Source organism: Chenopodium album, chromosome 3 (assembly GCF_948465745.1).
Source record: "Chenopodium album chromosome 3, dcCheAlbu1.1, whole genome shotgun sequence".
Taxonomy (NCBI): Eukaryota; Viridiplantae; Streptophyta; class Magnoliopsida; order Caryophyllales; family Amaranthaceae; genus Chenopodium; species Chenopodium album.
The window spans coordinates 3,755,203-3,779,494 of record NC_137836.1 but is presented as its reverse complement, the minus strand read 5'-3'; the positions used below and the strand labels follow the sequence as shown (position 1 = coordinate 3,779,494).

The 24,292-nt window shown below is 35.1% G+C and overlaps 3 protein-coding genes across 5 annotated transcripts; 2 read left to right on the top strand and 1 right to left on the bottom strand.

The window, feature by feature from the left end:
- The first annotated feature begins 1,434 nt into the window (after nucleotides 1–1,434).
- On the top strand, nucleotides 1,435–2,164 carry LOC145610582 (small ribosomal subunit protein eS17-like). The gene has a single exon (XM_081665896.1). The coding sequence runs from the start codon at nucleotides 1,542–1,544 to the stop codon at nucleotides 1,974–1,976; it is 435 nt and encodes a 144-aa protein (XP_081522022.1). The 5' UTR covers nucleotides 1,435–1,541; the 3' UTR covers nucleotides 1,977–2,164.
- An 8,397-nt stretch (nucleotides 2,165–10,561) lies between these two features.
- LOC145610574 (uncharacterized) lies at nucleotides 10,562–12,162 on the top strand. The gene is made up of 2 exons (XM_081665887.1): nucleotides 10,562–11,121; nucleotides 11,440–12,162. The coding sequence occupies exons 1-2, from the start codon at nucleotides 10,909–10,911 to the stop codon at nucleotides 11,893–11,895; spliced, it is 669 nt and encodes a 222-aa protein (XP_081522013.1). The 5' UTR covers nucleotides 10,562–10,908; the 3' UTR covers nucleotides 11,896–12,162.
- A 5,891-nt stretch (nucleotides 12,163–18,053) lies between these two features.
- On the bottom strand, nucleotides 18,054–23,208 carry LOC145623726 (uncharacterized). 3 transcript variants are annotated; one of them, XR_014110209.1, is made up of 4 exons: nucleotides 23,045–23,208; nucleotides 19,280–21,761; nucleotides 18,738–18,809; nucleotides 18,054–18,410 (listed from the first exon to the last, which is right to left on the bottom strand). XR_014110209.1 is itself a non-coding variant. In XM_081676586.1 (2 exons), exon 2 carries the CDS (start codon nucleotides 21,759–21,761, stop codon nucleotides 19,359–19,361), a length of 2,403 nt encoding a protein of 800 aa, XP_081532712.1. In that variant the 5' UTR covers nucleotides 23,045–23,208; the 3' UTR covers nucleotides 18,861–19,358. The 3 variants fall into 3 exon arrangements, 1 of the variants encoding a protein (XP_081532712.1); XR_014110208.1 differs by having other exon boundaries at nucleotides 18,054–18,809; XM_081676586.1 differs by lacking the exons at nucleotides 18,054–18,410; nucleotides 18,738–18,809 and having other exon boundaries at nucleotides 18,861–21,761.
- Between the last annotated feature and the right edge of the window lie 1,084 nt (nucleotides 23,209–24,292).

The window sequence follows — 24,292 nt, the reverse complement described above, 5'->3', positions numbered from 1 at the left end:
GTATTCTTTTCTACTCCCTCTGTGTTTTTTTAAGTGTCACACTTTAACCGTCACATAATTTTAGGCAATTTAATTGACTTAAATAAAATAAGAGGTAAGTGAGGTAGTTGGAGTATTACAAAATTGCAAAAGAAAGATAGTGGGGTTAATAGTTTATTAAAAAGTAATGAATGTGAAAGAGAACATATAATAAAAAAAAGTAGTGGTGGGTTGGGTGGAAACCATGAAAGGATAGAGATATAATATTTTAATGTAACTTTTTGCCAAAAGAGGAAGTGTAACACTTAAAAAAACACGGTCGGAAATTGGAAGTGTAACACTTAAAAAACACACGGCCGAAAATGGGAAGTGTAACACTTAAAAAAAACACGGAGGGAGTACTTGACATGTTTCACGCTTATCAATGCAAAACTTTTTATCGATCTATAACTTTAGTTCTACATAAGTAAAAAATATTTCAAAAAAAACATCCAATATGAACATATTTTTCCTTACATATTATTTACAAAAGACGACACCAAAGGAGGGGTGGTGAATAGTGTAAAAGTCAAAACGGGTCAAGTAAAAAAAAACGGAGTAAGTACTAAATAGTGAACTTATTGTGCATGACATGAGACTTAACCTAATAAATGAATAATCATGAGCTACTTGACTCGACTTGAAAGTTAAAACCTTCACGAGTATGAGTCGAGCAAGGTGTTATTAAGCTAAGCGAGTAGCAAGCATGAGTCAAGTACATGAAAATAATTTTTTAGTCAAGTCGAGCTGAGCACCCCTCAACTCGTGATCGATCAACATTCCTAGTTTAGATTAAACTCTGACACTCTTAAATGAAAGACGAAATAAGAGGCAAACAAATAGACACGAAAGGGGGGAGGGAGTGAGCTACGGATGGCAACGGGTCGGACTCGGAGCGGATTATGGTAAATCCGCCTCCGACCCGACAGGAAGTCGGAGGTTAGATCCGACTCCGACTCCGACATCTGACTCCGACTTCATTATCTGACCTCCGACTCCGAGTTTTTTCGTTATTTAATATACTTTGAGAAATTGGGCTATTTGGGCCTTTACAACCCACACCCAATGCCACCATGCCCCACACAAAAATCCACTATCTATTGGAGTCGGAGTCAGATAATCCGTCAGAGTCGGACATTTGTCAGAGTCATATTTTTTCCTCAGATTTTTTGTAGGATCTGACTCCGACCCTCCTCCGATTCGGAGTTGGTTTTAACGGAGTTGAACTCGGATTACATTTTTTCTTTGACTTGGAGCGAATTTTTTTACCTCAGATCGGAGCAAAGTAGGGTCGGATCTAGATTGGATTGCTATCCCTAGAGTGAGCATTCCTTATTGAGCTTGCACTTTGATTCAGCAACAAACCCCTCGGCCCATTCTAAAACCAAAACACTAAAACCCTAATTTTCTCCCCTCCATCATTTCTCACTCTCAGCAGCAGCAGTTTTCTCTCTCCTTCATCTTCTTCCTCTCGATCTCATTCATCTTCCAGCAACTTTCTCTCTCCTAAACCCAGCACAACCATGGGTCGAGTTCGCACAAAAACAGTGAAGAAATCCTCACGCAATGTCATCGAGAAGTACTACTCAAAGATGACCTTGGATTTCCACACCAACAAGAAGGTTCTCGAAGAAGTCGCCATCATCCCATCAAAGAGACTGCGCAACAAGATCGCTGGGTTCTCCACCCACCTCATGAAGCGAATTCAGAAGGGCCCAGTTCGTGGGATCTCGCTGAAATTGCAGGAGGAAGAGAGAGAAAGGCGTATGGACTTCGTTCCTGATGAATCCGCCATTAAAACTGATGTTATTGAGGTTGATAAGGAAACCATTGATATGTTGGCTTCTCTTGGTATGTCTGATTTGCCTGGTGTTGTTCAAATGGCTGCTGATCCTGTTCCTGTTCTTCCTGCTGCTGCTGGGTTTGGTCGTGGTGCTGCTGGTTCCAGAAGGTACTAATCAATTGGATTTAGGGTTTAAGATTTTAAATTTTTCTTCTTTTGATTTTGCGAGTTATGGATTTAGTAGTAGGTAAGTTTTGGGCATATTTTGGTGATGAAATGATGTCGTATTTTGAGGATTTTTCTCTATGATATGAATTTTTATTATCGGTTAATATATATATGAAGGAATTATGTCTTATTGTTTGTCTTTTCTCCTAATTTTATGTTTATGTTTATGTTGATTGATTGAACAATGTGGTATTGATTTTGTGATTGGTTATCTGAATTGGTTGAATTAGTTTTCTGTGAGTTGAGAAATGTGTAAATTATGGGGTTGTTTAGAGAAAGTATATTCTATTATTGTTTCAAATGTTTGATTAAGAGCTTGATACAAATCATGATAGAGTAGTGAGAGTTACATTATCGACTCGGCCTGTGGTTGATTGTTGCATTATCAATTCGACCACAACGTCGATTGTTGCGTATTATGTGGATAAGGAAAGAGCGTTTTGAAACATATTGGGATGTTATTAATCGAGGTTTTGAAGTGGGGTGTTAGCATGCTGTAGTGTATGGTGGATTATTTCAGTCATCATTCTATTGAGTGGTTAGGCTACTAGCAAGCCTTTGCTTGTTACACACTGCTAAGACATTCTAGTGTACTGAATAGGCGAATACTAATAATGATCAAGATAAGTCTTGGGCCTTTGTTTGGTGGAAAAGCTGAATTGTTCGAACTAATGTTCTATAAGTTTAACTTTAGAAGACTGAATTTCATGAACATTACAAACTACTATTGCTTATTACGGATTCAAAATAGAGAAGTAGGTATTACGATAAGTGATTGTGAGTTGTCTTGCTTTGTAGCTTGGTGGTGGACTGGTGGCTATATAGAAAGAGCCTCTTGACTTCAGAGTCCTTTGAGATATTTCGTAGATTAAGGGATTTGCTGAATGGTTTTTTTGTATGGCTATATTATCGGGGTAGTTTGTTTTGACGTGGAAAATACTTCGTATGTATCAATGTTACCACGTAATGAATACACAGGCACCTTGCTTTTAATCAGTAGTTGCCGAAGCTTCAATCCTTGAGTTGATAGCTACTGATGCAGGGGCCTTAACGTTGCATTATGCTATGCTTTTGTAATTGGTGCTTAAACTTGCAGTCTTTTTTTTGCGGTACCTTATTTTCTTAAATTTCTGATTCCATTTTGATGGTCGGTTGGCACAACTATTATTATAGGACTTTATGCTAGGCTCAGTAGCGCTGATGTTCCAATGTGATGCATAAATAGTTACCAGTTTTTATGCTTCACGTTAGCACTGATTTTCCAAATGCGATACATGAATAGTAACCCTGTTTTTGTTCTTCACGGTAGCTATTGACCTTGCAGAGTGCTTGAAATTATGGTGATTCCAAATTTCTAAGACTTAAACCACATCAGGGGTGGGTTTTGTCTTTGTTTTGACAGGCTTAATGCATGAAACTCCAATCGCACATGTTTGTCACATTAATGATTTGTTTATGACAATTGACGACCATCATTACTGTCTCACATTACAAGTTCCACTCTATCTCTTTTATACGTAGCTGACCAATTTTGGCTTTCGGTGTGCTGCTAGAATTAAGATGGACGAACGTTTAGGGCATTACAATGGTGCCAAAATGTATCCCTACTCTTGCATGTCGCCTTTGCCTTTCATGCAACAGCACACCACATTGGTGAACTTCATTGCCTTCATCCTTATATATATTCTGTTGCTGAAACTCCAAACTGACTTCGTCTGTGATTTAAAACCTAACACCTTCATTTTATAGAAAAAGAACTTTTTCGTTCAAATTGTGCCTCGAGAAGTAGAAACCTTTTTTTTTTTTTTTTTTTTTTTTTTTTTTTGAAGAAAACCCATTACGGGAATTATATTACTAGATCATAAGAAGCAACATCAACAATACGAGTAGGGATTACATTATTCCACACTCTCTGACCCATATCCCAAGGTTGGAAATGAGTGAAATCGTGAGCTACTCAATTACCATTACGCTTAACAAAAGACCACTTGACACCACTAAAACTACAACACAAATCTATAATATCATCTAACACCAAATGAAAAGAACTTGAGCCCTTCTGTTGTCTTCGCAGCTCCTCAATAACCCCCAAACACTTTCTACTTCAATCCTCTCATAACCTTCCTCCTTGGCTAACATCATACCACACCAAATAGCTTTAGCCTCTGCCACTTTTGTCTCGGTGTCTCCCATTGTTCAGCACCTTGAATCACCCCACAACAAACAACATTACCTTGGCATAGTTGGCAACATCTAACAACCGCACCAAGTCCCATTACCACCTCCCCCAAAACTCCAACATCCACATTAACCTTCATGTAGCCTGGTGCAGGTGGCGTACAAGCATTTGGGTGATTGCTGCCAGGCCCCACAGCTCCCAGACGTTGCTTAGCACCCTCCTCCCTCGCCTCACTACTGGTTTTCAGCGCATAAGCTACTACATTATCCGGGTTTTGTCGCTCATCCTCCATAATCCACCTGTTTCTTGCTCCCCAAATAGCCCAGCATATCAGATCTTCTTTATCCTCATCATCTAACTCATTCAAACCAGCAGTCCACCAATCAACCAAAAACCCCAGCCACCCCAAAAACGCCCCAACAACCTCGAAAAAGTAGCCCTCCCCATAAACCCCACCCACCACCTCGAATCCCCCATCCCGCCATCCCAAAACGACTCTTTCCTCTGCCATAAAAAAATTTCGGGGTTGTGGGTCGGGAACGAAAATGGGGAAAGGGAAGGGGTGGGGTGCGTAGGTGGAGGAAAGGGTGGTGGGGGTGGGGTCACCGGCGCCGGGCGATTCACTGGGACGTCGGACACCAGAAGGGGGTGGGTTTGGGGACGCCGGTGGTGGCGCGGTGGGTGGGGCTGGGGTAGTTTTAGGTTTTTAATTTTTTTTAAACAAATAAAATAGTGACACGTGTCACTGTGGACCACATTTAACGGAATTTTTTAACGGAAACCGTTAAGTGGTGGTAATACCAATTTTTTGAAAATTTGTATGGTGTTAATACCCATTTTTTTTTTTTTTTGGAGGTGTTAAAAACCATTTTCGTGTTTTTAGCAGGTGTTAAAATCTAAAATAACCTTAAAAAAACAAAATTTATTAAAAAAAAAAAAAAAGAAAAACACCAACAACCTTACTGCCTTAGCCCTGCCCTGCCTGAACGTCGTCATCCACTAGCCTTGCCCCCCCGCCCTTCCCCGGCAACCCCATCACTACTCAGCTGGTTATGGCGGCAGCAATTTCTTTGACATCGAAGGTAATTGAATTAATTGATTGATTGGTTTTTGTTTTAATGGTTTCTTTGTTTTATAATCGGGTTTTGTTTCAAAAAGATGAAATCATTAAGTACAAATTTCATGTTTTTGCGGCGAATCTACAAGGAGTAGCAGAGGAAAGAGTCGTTTTGGGATGGCGGGATGGGGGATTCGAGGTGGTGGGTGGGGTTTATGGGGAGGGCTACTTTTTCGAGGTTGTTGGGGCGTTTTTGGGGTGGCTGGGGTTTTTGGGATGGCTGGATGGAAAATTGTGAATGTTGATGGGGTTATCGGGAGTGGAGATGGGGTTTTCGTGGTGGCTGGTAGGGTCACCGAGAGTGGAGATGGGTTTTCGGGGTGGCTGGGTGGTGTTTTGGATTGGAGGGGGTTTTGGGGTGGTTGAGTGAGGTTATTCCGGCGGGAATGGAATTTGTGGGGTGGATTCCATGGTAGGAGTGTCAAGGAAGGCGACTAGGGGTGGGGCTGTCAATGAAGCTGGTTGTGTTGTGGTGGCAGGATGGGAGAAGAGAGATTAAAGGAAAAAATAAAATTAAAATTAAAAAATTAACCTGCTGAATAGGTAATAGGTAAAAAGGCTTGTTTTGAGAAAATAGGAGGCAAAGGTTGGCTTGTTCCCAGAATATGTAAAGGTTGGCTCGTTTTGAGCGGATCAATCAAAGGTGGGATTATTCTTTTCAATTTTTCCAAAAACTTATTGGTGACTTTCTACAACAACTTGATTAAAAAGAGAATCATATCCCCTCTCTATTCAGTCTCATAAAGAGTCTGGAATTCAATTTCATGAGGAAACACGCCAACCCATAGACTCGCACACAATAGGGCGACAATCTAAAAGTCTCGTTTGAACACAACTTTGAAGGTTGTGCATGACACTTAACAAAGCTTGAGCTTTAAATGGTTCTGAATTTTTTTTTTTTTTTTTACAACAGCGGAAAACACTAAATAACAAATAGAAAGGAAACAAAAAAAAGAAACTTAAAAAAATCAAAGGGAATAGAGGTAGCAAAAGTTGAAACAGTCTGACTGCATTGATTTGGAAGCTGATGAGAACGATTGACTTCTTCTTTACCAACTTTAAGGAAGACGCATTGTTGAAAGAGTTGTCCTAGCCTTCGGATTTCCTTAACTATCCAAAAGAGGTCCATGGATAAAATCCCTTTTTTGCCTAGCGAGAGGATAATCATTGTAGAGTCTGTATATATTTTAATGGATGCATATCCATTATCTCGGGCCCAACCCATAGCTGACAAACAAGCCAGACCCTCAGCCTGAAGTGCCGAGGAAGCAATGCCAGATGTCCCCCCGCATCTCTCTCCCTTTGATTAGAAAGAGTGATCATCCAACCTGTACCATATAACTTTGTCGATTTCTGCCAGGAACCATATACTCGAATAGTATAGGGCTGTATTGAGGTTTCATAGCAAAGAAGGAGGGGAGCCATGCCCAGATTTACTTGAAGGAACTCCGGTGGGGGATGCACATCTTGATCAACAGTCGACTCACTTCGTAAGTTCCTAGTGCCAGTAGGCAGTAGACATAAAATCTTGGACAAGTGTAAGAGCTAAGTTAAGATTAATGAAGAAAGAGCGCATATATCTATTATCTCCCTCAAAAATACGCTTGTTTCTTGTGACCCATAATGCGTGATTATTAGCACTAAGTAATAAACCTTGGGCACCGGGCTATCATATCCATGGTTTCCCACTTCGGCTTTGTATTCCTAATTTTAGTTTTTGCACAACATACTTTGGATTTTGGAGTACCCTTTGGTGGATCATACCCCCTCTATATTTTTAAGTGTTTAATTTGATTTTTTGTTATTCACATACATCACTTTGATCATTGTTTGTGTTTTATACATAAAATGAAACACAGTCATGTGAGTAATTGTCAGAATCGTCTCAACATAGAATTTCTAAAATCAATTTTTTTATAATTTATAATTATTGATAATTAAAGATAGTATTGGTCAAAATTCCATGTTGGCAAATGTATCGGTCAAATTAGAGTACTTAAAAAGTGATACAAAGGGAGAGTATTGTTCGTTTGTTTTTTTTTTTTTTTCAAGATAGCTCTTAATAGTTTGTTATGATGACAAGTTATTCTAACTAATCTAATTACCTAGAAAAAGTTGTGCACTTGTAACTTTGTGAGGAACTACTCCATCCATTTTTAAATACTTACCCTATTTCCTTATTTGAAAAACTTTTACAATATTAAATTAATTTCTCTCACCTAGTGGACCTACCATGATAATATTTTATTATTTTCATTTTCCCTCCTCCAATTTTTCTCCACTACTTTTGTTTTGTTACAATTTTTTATTCTTCCACATACTCCACTACATCCATACTTTATTACTTTTTTCAATTTTTCCTAAAACTCCGCACATAGAGAAATGGAGCAAGTATTTAAAGACGGAGAGAGTATGTTAGAGATAATATCGGAAAAAATATGTGTGATATATTTTCCGTATTGATCTTATTAGGAGAATAATATATTTAGGTTTATTATATGTTAAGATATTATTTAAGTATATCTTTTAGGAAAATTGTTTCCTATCTTATGTTCTTAGGTTTTGTATAAATACTCAACCTATTGATAAATAATAAACAAGCAATACAAAAGTCATTCTATTCTATTTCTCTCTAATTTGTCATGGTATCAGAGCAGGTTAGATCTTGGGCTTTTGGTTGAGTTGGTCCTCTATCATGGTATTAAGAGCAGGTTAAATTTTGGGACCGTTCATAAAAAAATTTCCCCCCTACCGATGGGTTAGAAATTAAACCCACCGGTGGGATGATCCTTTAGCAAAAATTACCATTTTTTTCACATAGTTTATTCCGGTGTGCAAGTTAGTGTTGGTGCAGAGTTGAGTTGATGACTTGGTGTATACATTACATCATGGGTGGTTAATAATTTAAAGATTGAGATTAAGTTGCTGGTGTGTGTGTCATCCTCAAGGACGAATATTGGGGGTGGCATACATGAGGTTTTCACCAAAAAAAAAAAAATGACTATCTTGTGTCGTGAGACAAGATATATTTGGTTCTCCCTGTGTCGTAAGATAAGGTTTGTGACTTGATTCGAGCATGATTTTGCTCCTTTTGATATGAGTTTAGTTTTACTCTGAAAGACCAATAAGAGATTTGAGTGTGGTTTACTCTGAAAAACCAATAAGAAATTTGAGTGTGGTTTACTCTGAAAGACCAATAAGAAATTTGAGTGTGGTTTACTCTGAAAAACCAATATCTGATTGGAGCTCGGTTTTGCTCTGGAAAAACCAAAATTTGTTATATTTGCAGGTTCGAAAAGAATGACGTTCCTGTTTGATTGATGACAGATGAGTTCGAAAAGATGAACGTTCTCATCATTGAAAAAAAAAATAAAGGCGACATCACAAGAGTGTGCACCTCGACTTCAACAATTTGAAGAATTTCCAATCGCAACGTTCGTGTTACTGCCGTTACGATTGCGGGAGGGTGTTAGAGATAATATCGGAAAAAATATGTGTGATATATTTTCCGTATTGATCTTATTAGGAGAATAATATATTTAGGTTTATTATATGTTAAGATATTATTTAAGTATATCTTTTAGGAAGATTGTTTCCTATCTGATGTTCTTAGATTTTGTATAAATACTCAACCTATTAATGAATAATAAACAAGCAATACAAAAGTCATTCTATGCTATTTCTCTCTAATTTGTCAGAGTATCAGTCTATACTCTATCACAAGTTCACAACTATGCTTCTAGCCTAAAAGAACTAGAAAATACTGGACATTAAGGACATGAAACTTTGTAAAGAGTTTCGGGCTGGCCCAAATTGAAGATACTTGTATTGGCCCAAACCGAGAATCATTTAATACTAAAGTCCATATAATTAGTAACTTCACTTGTAAGAAACCTGTAGAGTATTCGGTGGAGCCCAAGGATAGTGCTAAGGTTCTAATCAAATGTAGAGGCACAAGTTCTTGGCTACATCAATTAGACCAAGAATATGATACACCAATAATATGAGGATATAATTGTATTAGTTAGTTCCTGGCTTGAAAATTAACAAAATCGAAATTAAAATAGGCAATCAAATCAGGTGTATCACATCATCTAAATGTGTACATGATCAACCTCGGAATTTCTAGTATTCATCCTTGTTCCAAATTTACTGCTTCAATAACCACTCATAGATGAAACTCATGAAAGATTAGTTATACGTATGTTTGATCTAAAAAGTTGTATTGTGATGCTAATTTAATCTAACTTTATATATCGTTTGACTTTATTGAAAAATTGTATCACCAAACTAGATAAAAATTAGCCTTGTGATAAATCTCTCCTAATTCCAAGCAATGTGTAGTCCTTTCCTTTCTAAAAAGTGAAGACATTGCTATACTTTTCCTTCCAAATTCAAGACTACAATCAATATGATTGATTGGTGATTGGTCTATGCGCTTCTGTTATCACTTTAATTATTGTATTCTCTAATTCTTTAAAGGAGACTAGGATGATTACATAACATAAGAAGACTAGTTGTCTTCATTTATATATGACCAAAAAATTCGAGAGATAGTTAGTTTTAAAATGAATTTATAAGCAAATTTAATGAATAAAATGAAATTAAAATAGGTTATTATCAATGTCTATGTATATACAATAAACCTCAGAATTTCTAGTATACATTCTTGTGAAATGACTTATATAATTGTATTTGCTACTCAAAAACAGATAATTGATCTAGTTGATCATCAATCCTAAGCAATTTCAAGATAGTCATAAGGTAGTCATAATAACTCAAAAGAGACATAACTACCAAATTAACTTAAATTAGATTTTCAAGAAGTTGCTAATACTAATATAGCTACATAGTTAGATAAAAAGGACATAAATGTATGCTCAAACTATAAGGGAGGTCATTAATATTATCAGAAGATAGAGACAGAGACTTTAATTTTTATGGTTGATCTTCATATAAATGTTTTCTGTTTGCTAGTTTTTATAATTTCTTCATTTTATTGTTATTAAAATTCATTTTCAAAAAAAATTTAAATAAAAAATGAACTTATGATAGTTAATATAGTAGTAAATATTTTTGGCTTTAAAAGCAGTTGGGTTTATAGTGAGTAGTTGTAGTTTTCTAGTACTACTCAAGTTATAAATTAACACCGACTCTCCTAAGCAATAATGAATGACAATTCAATCCTAAGACTTCAATTTTTCATCACTTCCTTTTCCTTTTCCTCCTCCTCTTCTTCCTCCTCCTCCCACTTCTTCTGCTACGATATTACTCGTATTAATATTATTATTACTACTCCCTCCGTCTCTAAAAGTTCTTCCTGTTTCGACAGTAATTGTCTTGCAGAATTATTAAGACTTTAATCAATTATTTAATGCTATTTCATACTTTATATTAAATATTTTTCCTTATTTTGCATCTCTCTTCCTTGGGATTTTTTCCTTACAATTAATACATTTCCTTGGTGCCTTCAAGTTCTCATCACTTCAACTCCATTTAATTAAGCTTTAAAGAGAACCCTTCCTCCCATCAAACCCATCTTTAATTTCTTTCTCTCTCTCTATTGAATTCACTTTCTATATAATGTCCTTTCTACTTGAAAACTCACATCCTCATCCTCAACCAAAAAAATCTCTTCTTATTAGTAACTTACTTGCCGATAATAATGTTGTTCTAGTGCCTAAAGTCGCCCCCGTCACCCTTGATCTCTTCGATTTCAAACAATCTCCACCTCGGACCAAATTTCATCCCCCGTGCCCTGTTTTTGCACGGGGCACTCATTTTCTTCACGATAAGGTACTTCAATTGTAACTTTTTCATCATTTTTTTTGGGTTAATTAGATTTTGTATGTAACACTTCAATACTTGTATGATTTTTATATGAAATTCATTATTATGATGATATATATATTTTTTAATATATAAATTATAATATTTAATACAATTTAAAGGTGATCGGTTATTTCATGTTGCTTACGTGATTAATTTCCTTACGTGATTAATTTAAAAGTTGGTATTGTGTACTTTTTAAGTGTTTTTAACTTTATATATTTTAATTATAATTATTAAATTTTGATTTTAAATTTTAAATTTTTTAATTTTTTTGTTGTGTAGAGTAAGCAAAAGAGGGGTTTAGAAGATCATAAAAGTGAGGAGGAGACCATGAGCAGGAGAAATGGTAACAACGTGCCAAAGTTGGACTTAAAGTTAAATTTATCACCACCAAATTCAAGAATGATTTTAAACCCAAACCCGAACCCGAACCTGAACCTGAACCCGAGGATGGAATCACCAAGCCGATCAGCATCGGTGTCACCACCGAGCTCGTGTGTATCGTCGGACGTATCGATGAGCAGCCCGGAAGCCACCTCTATGGTATTAGTCGGGTGTCCAAGATGTCTAATGTATGTCATGCTATCGGAGGATGATCCCAAGTGCCCTAAATGCAAGAGCACCGTCTTGCTCGATTTCGTGCATGACAATAACAATAACAACGACAACTACAACGACGACAACAATAATAGTAAGAGCGGAAATAGTGGAAGCTCTAAGAAGACTAAGAAGGGTTAAACTTGAAAAAAAATTAATGTAAACTCTGTTTTAGTAGCTCTGTTTTTAGCATTTGGAAGTCTAATTAAGGTTGTTAACTAATTTTCTTTATTTTTTAACCTTTATAAGTTTTAGTTGTAGGATTCTTCGTGTTTGTGTCTTATTTTAGCCATGCATCATGTAAAAAAAAAAATGAGAAAAAAAAAGGGTTATTGGATTTGTACTAAATTATTTGGTACGTCTATCAGCAACCTCTAATTAATTATATATTTAGGTTATGATTTGTGACATGATCTGACCCCACATTATTTTTGTTGTATTTTACAGCGTATTTAATTTTTATTTTTTATTTTATTTATTTCTACCTTAATACAAGTATGTAAATTGAAATAATTCATAATTTAAGCTTGGTAGATGAAATGCATGGGACTTGAATACTATGTAGGAAACTGGTGTTTTCAAGAGGTTGGTCATTTTCATTAAAGATGAGCAACTTTATTAACCTAGCTCTTCTAATGAGTCCTAAATTAACTTTGCATGGCACTAATATAATTAAGTTTATATTATATCTCTAATCAACCATAAATTATAGTTACACAATTTTACTTTTTTTTTAAAAAAAAAATAAAATTGGGTTGATTTCTCTTTAGTAATCCGTACTTGATTACTTGTGTAATCAGATCAAGCTTTAGTTTTGACCTACCTTTCATGCTAAATTAGATGTACAAATTTAGCTATTAATTATGGATTCATCGTTCATAGCCTTCGGGCTATGAGAAGGTCCGATGTATGTAAACCTAACTTGTTAAGAACTCGAGATTACAATATGTTGGTTCCTTGAGAAGGGTCAATGTATGTAAACCTAACTTGTCAAGAACTCAAGACATAAGATTATAATAGCAATGCTAAAATAATTTTTGGTCAAATTGGATGGTGATTTGCACAAAATATGAGGATCAAACCTAAATTTGAATGTGTAGATGCCGTATGACTTTTATTTAATGATAATATTCTTCCCGTTTTAAAAAAAAAAAAAAAAAAAAAAAAAAAAAAAAAAAAAAAAAACCTAATTTTGAATGAGTAACAACTATAATTAACAAGCATTATTTAATAGCAAGAAAAATAGTTATGAGTCTTCATAGTGCTATTTATAAAGATTTGGAGTACAAAACATTCAAATTATTTCCGTAAAATTTTGGTTCATGTTTACAACCGAAAAAGGCGGCCGGAGAAAGGGGTAGAACAACTATACATTATATATGGTCATTTAATGCCCTACATTAAAATCAAATTTATAAGTGCATGGATATCATGGTAGCTAGTTTAAACACATGTCACCGATTGGATAAGAAAAATGGTCAATAATTAGGGTTGACTTTTTAAATTGACTAATAATTTTTAAATGGTTGGGCATAAAATGATTTTGAAATTTTAAATGATAATATGAGGTCATTTTTAGATTTATTGGGATCGTAATAAACTTCTTGTTTCTCATAACATTACATAGTATTATAGGCAATATATCATATTATATTCTATAATGGTACAAGATATTCAACATACATGTGACAAGGGGGTTACAAAATTAGCTTTAAAAACAATTTGGCCTTATCTATAACAACAATGCTTAAATATAGGGATTTTATAGTTACAAAAGAAAAGGGGTAGAAATAAACGGATCCAATTCAATTATAGATTAACCAACAACCGAGTCATTAAAACTAATTAACAAAATACAGGTAAACCAGCCTTACTAATTAGCCTTTATGATTACTTAAATGGTGTAATTAATATAGCCAAGCTAAAGATCTTCTAAAGTCCAACTAACAAAGCATGAAAAAAAGCTCACACATTTATCTTTGAGTATTGTTCAACGTATATGTCTAAATCATTTTATTTATCTAACAAAAATACTACTTGTGAAAACAATTAATGTAAAAAACCATATAAAAACCACTCCTTGAAAAACTATTCATACATTCAACGTATAATAATACGGCTAGCTACCTCGTTGAACATTGAACATACATCAACGCCACACACGTTAGCACAAAACCAATAGATAAATACTCTCTCCATTTTTAAATATTGCTCCACATTTCTTTTTTGACCGTTTTTAAATACTTACTCCATTTCCTTATTTATAGCCACATGTGAGTCAAATTATTGCAAGAAGAGGAAATACTTTTATTGTATGGGGCATCATAATTTGTATGGAAATTAAAAAATTAACAAAGAGAAATCACATATATAGCCTTTAGAAATATACTCCTTCCAATCCATTTTATTTTCTTCATTTAAAATTTTGACACTATTTATAAATTAAGATGATCTTCAAAATTACTTCAATATATAAAACATAATTAGTATTCATTTTAGGTCTTAATCCGTATTTGATTCATCTTGATCAATGAGTAGTTTAATACAGAGTATATACAAAGTATTTGATATTCAGTCTTTTACTTCGTATATATTTTTAAATACTACAGAGTATAGATTTTTATAATAAAAGTAATTCATTGGCACACATGTACAATCAAAATGGGAAGAGTATTTAGGATCTAATGGAATGCATAAAAACATTTAATGCATTTCCGACACAGAACATTAATATGAAAATACGAGTACTTGATAAATCACACATCAATCAGTGTAATTAATACTAATTATATTTTCGCTTTTGACCTTCCTTATATCATGCAACTTTAAGGGTTGTAGGAGTACATTTCAATTTCCAACTAAAACCACTCTTCTTGCACAATTGATTCAGTTTTATTGACCTATAAAATAAATTAATTTCTTTTTTATTTTTTAGAGAAAAGAAAAATGTTGAACAAAATATCAACAAGTTGGCTATAAAAGGAAGAAAAATAAAAGAGTATCATATCATTTGAGTTGTGTTGTGTGGGCGCAACCTTGTATGAGGTAATGAGAGTATGAAATTAAAACACATTCTATTTCTGAAATACAGAGAATCTACTCCCCAAAATTAACCATATTTTTAACGAAAATATAGTCAACTTTTAAGATTAAGGAAAAGAAGAATAATTAACAAGAAACAATGAATTTTGGGAAATTAATAAATAAATAATAATTTTAGTAATTTAGAAAAATAGGTAGAGGTAGTTCAAAGGCATTGAAGAACAAAAATTTGATTGAAAGATCATTAAAAAAAAAATTAAAAATAGGAATTAAATGCAAAAGTAATTGAGGCAGTTGAGACTTGGAGAATAATGAAGAGAGTTGCATCACGTCAGGTGATAAATACCAAATATTAATTGATTTCATCCCTTTTCTTCCTCTTCACACTAATCACTTAATGCCATTTTTTCTTCCTTTTGTTGTCAATTTGGGCAACTTCTTTTTCCCCTCTCTATTTATTTATTTCCCTTCTTACTCTTTTTCCTCAATTTATTTATTTCTTTATTATTAATTTTAAATTACGTTTTTTTGCATAAAAAAGGCTTTGTGATTATATATATATATATATATATATATATATATATATATATATATATATATATATATATATATATATATAGTTTTGGTTAACATCATTCAATAATATCAAGAATACAATTATTGACTTTTGTACAAAGTTTTATTTTTCCTTTGAACAAGGCTTTTGTATGATGTTGGGTCGGTAAAATGGTCATTTTAATTGGGTCGGTTAATTGAAAGCTCCATATTTGAAGTATTTTTATACGCCCTATTTTAAAATATTTGCTCCAATTATCCCGAACATGCATGTCGATGCTAATCTTTTATCAATAATATAATTGATTAACAATATGTATAAATTCTAAGAATTAATAATTAATAATCTAATCATTGACACGATTTCAACAAATATTCACAAGGCTATATATTTTCTTACTCCGTATGTGTAAATCACAAACATTAGTCAAAATAGGACAAATAAATAATGCAAAAAGTAGAACTTGAATAAGTATTTAAAAACGGAAGGAGTAATATTATTCTTTAATGGGATTTTTTGACCTATAAATTAACTTTGCTTATCATCCAATGATTTTAAGAATACAAATATTGACTTATTTCCAAGGCTATGGGGTGATCTTTACCTCTAATATAAGGAGACTTTTAGAAGTTGGGATAGTTTAACAGTATTGCAGAAGACATAACATACAATTATATTAGGAGAATTTTCTCAGCCTAACACTTATTGCATTACAAGGGTAGGTGCATGTACACATAACATTTAGAAAAAGATTGGCATATCACAGTATTAAATATCAATTTATTAATTATGACTACGACTCTATGACTTTATTAGTACTCTCTCCATCCTTTTATTAGAGAAATGGGACTCTAATAAAAGGGCGGAGGGAGTACTATTATAATAAGATAGTTAAATCACCCATAAAATACATCAAGTGACTTTCAAATTCATGTCCTCACTCCCATCTTTGGAAATGAGTTGTACGCTCATTTAGAACGAAAAAAATATGAAAATGACTAACTTTGCTTAAGATATGTTTCATTCGTTGCTAATTGGTTGCATTTTTAATGAAGTGATGAAACTCGTGAAAGTATGGCTCTCACACACTACTCCAACTATTCATCGAATGAAAGGTTAGATAATTCATAGAATTATTTGTATTGGGTTAGGATTCATAATAATTAGAGAGAGAAACTAACCCGAATAAATGAACCATTAATTCATAGATAATACATCAAAACTTCAAATATTTAGAAACGGAGGAAGAAATAATACGTGTATTTGTGATATTGGTCCCAAAAATTCTACGTAAAGTACAATATGTTAGACAAGCTGAGTCAGATAGACCCCCAAACGAGACTACGAGAGGTTAGGCTTAATTCAAATACAGTATGTTGCTGCTGTGTATACCCCCACATTATTATTTACAAAGGTACGTACACTTGAAAAGTACTACGAGTAACAATCAGCTCAATTTTCCAGGAATCTAATCTCTTAAGAGTTAAGACAGTCAGAAATCTAAAGATCTCCTGAAACCTGAGGGTGTCAACTTTTGAAACCAAAAAACTACTTTACTTGGTGGCGCCAATTTGCAACTGTGACCCTTTTGGAACATGGTAATTAGTAAGTGCAGTTAGCCAACTTAAGACAACGCTACGACCAAGCTGCAACGTAAATAAGCCACCCCATATCAGGAAATGGGTACTGGCTAGCAGGCGTTGCAGCAATGCTTCGGAAACTAGACCTTTTTGGTTTTGAGCAGGAGTTAGGGCATCAAAAGTTTTGATTATCTGGTCATATCTACCAGACTGAACTCATGACTTGCTAGCGGACCATCATCAGACCCCTGAGACTACAGGTGAGTATACAACTCTGAAGGATGGAAATGATTTGGCCCAATTAGCACGACTGGCTAGTGGCCATTGAATTGAAAGGAGAAACTTGATGTACCATTCCTACTCCTAATTAAACCAACTAGTAGTCCTTCAAATTGACAGAAAATTAAAGGGAAATCTGGGGCTTCAAGTCAGCAATACTCAGTTATCTGCACCTGAGTTAGGCAGTTTGTTTCATTTCATAACACATCATCTTAGTGGAGTTAATCTGCATATGGGCTGCCACATTTTTTTTTTTTTGGTCCATCTAATATCATAGAAAAGCTTGCAAGAAATTTCTAAACCAAGCTCGAAAGTCGAAGCAAAGCAGGTTCCAACGGAAAAAAAATAATGGAAATAATTTATTTTTTCCCCCAAATTTCATTCTACTTACAATTGCCATCTCCACTCAACCATTCTAACCACTTACCCTCTCCACACAAACTGTGTGCAAATATATTAGACAGGTAATGACTGCCAGGACAATAAACACCAGTTCTCACAATTTCTTCCAAACTTTTGCCTACATGTGTCTACATTTACTAATGTAGCCATTTCAAATAAGTATTCACAATGACCATTGAACAGAGAATTATTCAAGTGATTATCGATCGTTTCAATACAGATACCAGATCGATTATAGCCCTACAATGAATATCCTTACCACCTCTCACATGGATACAAAACTTCAGGTTCACAATGTCAAAAATGAGCCCACTCAACTCTTTTCTTCATGGCATAGCCACAATGTATAGCTCAACTCAAATATATCATTTAAATGTCGATAGTAATATTAATGGAGCTAGAAAGAGGCTTATCAGGCATTCTTGTCTAACTCAAAAAAAGATTTATGTGCTGATTTTATTGCAACTGAAGATAGCAAAAGGCAAAAAATGAAACTATTTTAAGTTCTGACAAAAATAATCAGATTAATGTTCCAAAATCCTAAGTAATCACTCAAGCTGGTTCAACAAGATTGACGCGATAAAGATGGATTTTATATTCGAACATGCATGATGGATAATAAACAAGAAGAAACAAGGAGCTACACAAAATCATAAACCCTATATTTGATCATCAATTTCTCTTTCATGGTAAGTTTCTGCAATAACCTGCATACAATACATAAGATAATAACACTTGGTAATACGTAACCAATCTTGACATCAAAATCCACCTATTCTTAGTGATTTAAAGCAGCCCTGCACATAAAACAACCTCACAACATAAACGTCACATAAGCAGCAGAGAAGGGGAAAAAGTAAATCATAAACTATCTGCTATAATTTCCAGCATATTCTTAATTCTGATGAACGATGTTTTAAGCAATGATAGATTCAAAGGTAGTAATCCCGGGTCATTAGTTCCTTCATCCGTGACAAATTGTTGGTACAAGACCGGATAGAAGAGGCACTCTTTAGGAAGAATATTGAATGGTGACAAGCAAGTAGGTCAAAGAAAGACATGGGGAGGGGGGGTATAGGAAGGGAGGGGAGGGGAGGGGAGAGAGAGAGATAGAGGGCACTGACCTAGAATTTTCGGTTATAGTAAGTGCAAAATTCATTTTTCACCAAATTTTCGTTTGTAATATTCAGCAACCACTGCAAGAGATTAAATATGAAAACCAGTGACCAATAGGAATATAGCATACAGTTGGAAATATAACTCTGGAATTTCTAAACTTAATATTCAGTGATTCTGGTTCTGTTCTAGTAATCTACCGCAACCTTTCACAGAAATTCCAAAAGAGCGTGAAGCATTACAATTGATAGCAGAACTAAATAGATGAGAATTATGAGTAGAATATTAGATACTCCGTACTCAAAGAAAGAAATGACAAGGTCCAAGGTGAACTTTAATAACTAGCAATAAAGAAGCAAAAGAACAAACTAACTCGCTCAGCTTCACGTTAAAATAGCATACTGTGAATTATAATGCATTACAAGTTATGGAAGCAACACAAAGAGTTACCCAACAGCAACTACTCATTCTCTACTCTCTTCTTCCTTAACGTTCGTGCAAAAACCTACTCCTAAACCAAAAACATATAAGATCAAAAAGAAGGGCATACCTTTCAAAAGGAAAGTGAAACAGTTAACCACCACTTATATTCAAGTAACGCACAAGAAGCATCAAAAAGGAAATTCTTTCTAACAATGTTCTTCAAGCAATTCCTCCCAACCACTACTACTTCTAATATATTTATCAGTTATGTGGAATGCTTCATTCTGTGCTACTCGCCTAGCATAGTTTTCCATTGAGATTAGACCCTTTTTCAGTCTCCGGTAATAAATTATCTCCCAAGGCCATAGTCGGGAAGAACCAAAGTAATCTCCAACATCAAGGTGCTGTTCATTCTCTTCTGGAAGTTTCAAACCATAACGTTTCATAACCCTGGACAATTCCTCTGCAGATATGCTTAAACGGCTGCCAACATGTGATTTAGGTGAAGCTTCCAGATCTGAGATATCATTGATTGGTTCCAAAGATTTAATCGTTTCTACATTGGCATTTTCAATTTCTTCGATTTCTTTTAGCTCTGCAGCTGACATGTTTACAGCAGCATATTCACCGTCACCCTTCTCAAGCAAAGATGAGCTAGGAGCCTTGAGGTCACATAATACATGAGGGACAGTGGAGTCACTATCAGCATCAGTAAGTACTTTGTCCAGCTTCATGCCATCTATCATCTGTTCAGAAGTAGAAATGCATTTGCTTCCTAGAGGAGCATCTGCTTGTGAAGGTTCAAAATTCTGCTGAGGTTCTAACCACTGACTCTCCTCAAGCATTGCCTCCTGAATGTCCTGATATTGTGGAATCTGATCATCTTCCCCAAAACCATTCAAGCTTTCCTCTGTATGCTTTGTAGAAGTCATAATATCTGAGTTATGTTCGGATCCCTTCCTCTCTATTGGAACATCCATGATTTGATAACTTGTGAGACTATCCATACATCCACTCAAACTTCTCTCTGCTTTGTTAGCAATGGACAGGTTTTCCTCACATATTTCAGGTTTGTCATGTTGCCTGACTTCGGCATGCGCGTCCCTGGACAGAGGACTAGGTCCACCTTCAGAATTTGCATTCACATTAACCTCTGCCTTGTTTGGGGAGGAGAATAAAGACCGACCAATAGAGATAGACAGGGAAGAGGATGGCGATCTTGACCTTGACCTAGACTTGATCTTAACACTTCTAGACCTGGATCTATGCAATCTTGAATTGGACCTGGATCTATGCAATCTTGAATTGGACCTGGATCTGCGCCATTTGGAATAAGACCTGGACCTTCGTGATCTTGAATTGGACCTGGATCTACGCGATCTTGAATGGGACCTGGATCTGCGCGATCTTGAATAGGATCTGGATCTAGCAGAAAGGGAATGTAATCTAGGTGATCCATTTTTAAAGTGAGAGCTCAAACCCCCCAAAGGCTTTGACGGTCTTGAATATCTGCCCAACTCAGGAGATGCATAATCAGAATGAAGATGAGACAAAGCAGAATCCCTCTTTTTCTTATCATCATGCGACTCTAAAATTTTATCATCACTCACCCTTTGTCTATCTCTATTATAATTCTTTCTCTTATCCCACGCACATTCATTTTCTACAGGAGAGTGTTTAACTCCATCCTTTTCTGAATGAGATATATCCCCGTGAATGTCAGGTTGTTTTGCAGATTTCGAATTCCGATGACAAGACTGCAATCGTCCCCCAGATCTAATCTCTGTCCTTTCAACTTCATTCTTAGCTTTTACATCTTGCCTATGATATGGGTGGTACGTGTTCTTCTCTTGCAAAGCCTCTTTTGATGAACAATCACGCATCTTGTGACCAACAGCTCCACATTTAAAACAAGTTTGCTGGCCTCTTTTTCTATCAGGATGTACTCTCCTGTTCTTGTCTGGTGATGTCCTTACAGAATGTGAACCAGCAAAATGTTCCAAACCACGATTCTCATATTCTTCACCTCTTTCATCAACACGACCAGGGTCATATCGATCAAATCCCCTCTGTGCATCATAACTAGTATCATTTCGAAGATTATCAAGTTGCTCTCCCCACCTTCCATCATCCATCTGATTGGGTTTAATTACAACACGACCACCTGCTTCCAAAACTACTTCCCTTTGATCATAATTTATACGTCCTGCATCATTAAGATTAAACCTGTGCCTATCATCATGTATCTCAGGAGACTTGTGCCTTTCTCGACCTTTATCAGGTTGTTTTTTGCCACTCATTAAGTAATCTCTACGATCAACAAAATCATCACCTCGGTCAGAATGTATTCCATATCGCACATCATGGGATCTGGCATCTCTTTGCGATGGCTTAGGCTGCTTGTTTGACCACGAAAGATATACAGACTCACCACAAATCTTCCTGCCCTTCAGAGTCCTTAAAGCCTGCTCAGCATCCCCGCGGAAGTCATACACTGCAAACCCATATCCATCTTTCAGTTGCACAGTGCACCGGCCAAAGCTCTTGAAAATACGTTCCAGCTGATCCTTACGCATTCGAGGTGACAGATTAGCAAGATGCAAAGACATCTGCAATAAAAATAAAAAGAAAAAGAAAACAAATAGTAATAGCAATTAGTTTAAATTTCTCAACAGTCAATGGTAGAATGTTACTTGAAAATTATCAATGCTAATTTGCATCACCAATTCACCATTCTAACACAGTTGCAAACTTCCAAATACAAATTACATGCAAAGGTGAACACAAAAGAGTGGCAGTCCTTGTCCCCCCACATCATCCCAATCTAGCAACTCAGTTTAGGGTGTTATAAGTTATTCTTCTCTAACGCTTTGTTTGGATAGCAAAGAAGGAAGGAAAAGAAGGGGAGGGAAAATGGAGGAAGGGAAGGGAAAAGAAAGGGAGGGGGAGGTGAGCTCCATTTTCCCTCCAAATCTCTCCAATTTTGGAGAGATTATGGTTATTATAGAGAAAGGGAAAATGGATCCCTCCCTCTCCTTCCCCTTCCTTCCCCCAATCTTTTTCCCAAACAAGAGATTTTGTCCCCCTCCATTTCTCTTCTCTTCTTTTCCTTCCATTTCTTCCTATCCAAACAAAGTGTAAAGCAACCAAAAGTATCAAAATGAGTGTGTATTGCTGTCGCATAACAGAAATACTGAAACCACAACCAATAAACCAGCATTTACCCTAAAGAATGATTATGTTTTGGCTTCATTAATACCGAGCCAAACACTTGAACACATACACAAGTCAGACACAAGTACCCGAGTCCAAGTAACATAGCCAACCCACATCTCATGCCAAGGAAAGGACATTCAGCTCTTTTCCTCAAAATACAATCAAACATTGCTACTGACATTCTAAACTACTCAGAATTTCACAAATCACAAACTACCCCTTTAATCACTGGTTTGAGCAATTCCCCAACATACCCTATTTAAGAAATACCACCTCCAAAATTAAACTAGCTGTTAGTTAACTCAACTACAAAACATGTTCACATTTGCCATAATCTTAACAACCCTTTCACATAAATACTAATTAAGCATTACTTAATCATTTGACATAATATTAACAAGACAAAGATTACCCAAAAAACAAACCAGGCATCAGCATAAAATTACCCAGAAAAATAAACACAAAATTAATCTTAAACCCATATTCTTTTAGAGTCAATAATCTAGCAACATGAACAAAGCAAGAAAAAACATATAAAATCCCAATAATAAAAAATCATAAAGTAATATAATAGAAAATCATTAAGAAAACCTATTGGGAAGAATTAATAAAAGCCACAAAATTTATCCTTTTTATAAGGGAAAAACAAAGAAATATAAAAGGAAGCGAAGGAAACCTTGTAATAGTGATTTGCAGGTGATGATTGGTAACAATATTGTGAGATGTTGGGTTATCGAAAAACAAGCACACAAGTATTTTCTCTCTCTTCAAATTACAATTTTTGGGGGGACTTAAAGCGTCGACGAGGTTTTATAGACAACGCCTGAAAACAAATACGGAGACTGGAGTGGCGTATCGTGTATCTTAATTGAAACCTTAACATCGAAGTAAATCTATATGCTACGGATTACTCCTATAATAAGACTAGACAAATGGATCGTTTGGGTCTGGTGACTTTGGGTCGGGTCAACTTTTGATTCGGTACAATTTCACTTCAGGTCTGGGATGGGTCCGGTCGAGTTGATTTTGAGTTTTGAGTCAATTTCGAATCACTGTTTTTGGGTCGATTTCGAGGCATGGGTCGGATTATTTCGGTCAGATCATCGGGTCTGGGTCAGGATTAGGATTGTTGGATCTACTATATACAATAAGTATCGTATAAAGCGGCAAAGCGCTTACATTAATCTTATTGTTAGTTTGAAGGGAACTTTATCTGTTTTTTTTATAGTAACTTTAACCCAGTTATGATTGAATTTTATTGTGTGATTTCTAATGGATACATGATATAAGGGGTAATATGATTAATCTACTGCGGAGTACTTATAAGTGTTGTTTAAGGGTAAAATTTATGTCAGAAAAATAGTAACTTTTGTACTCGTAGTATAGTATATAAGGGTAACTTTAAATATTTTTAGAGCAAACTTTTAACGTCCCCTTAATCAAGAATTTGTGCTATGTATTATGGTAATTCTAGAATTAGTGATTAAATTTAGTTTTTTAAGCAGAACACCAGGTATTAAGAAAAAAAAAAAGTCTAGAAATTTGTGAAATGAGAACATCTATTTTGGGAGTACGTAAATATAATGGTAAATGGAAATATTTTCTTTGAAAATATATACTCCCTCCGTCCCTTTATTAAAAATCTTTTTTTACTCCCTCTGTCTCAAAAAGAACGACCTTTTTTAGTCAAATTTTAGGCCTAAAATGTTTATTTAATTTGCATTAATATACCCTTCAATTTGCAATAATATTTGTGCAAAATTAGCTTCTCGTGAAAATTTTATTTTTTTTCATGTACTTTTATTACTTTCCCTCTCTACTTTTTTTACAAATTCTATATAAATTTACCTTTTCAATATACTTTTATTATCTTCCCCATACATTTATTTTATCCACTTAAGTTTCTTAATACCAGTAAAAAAAT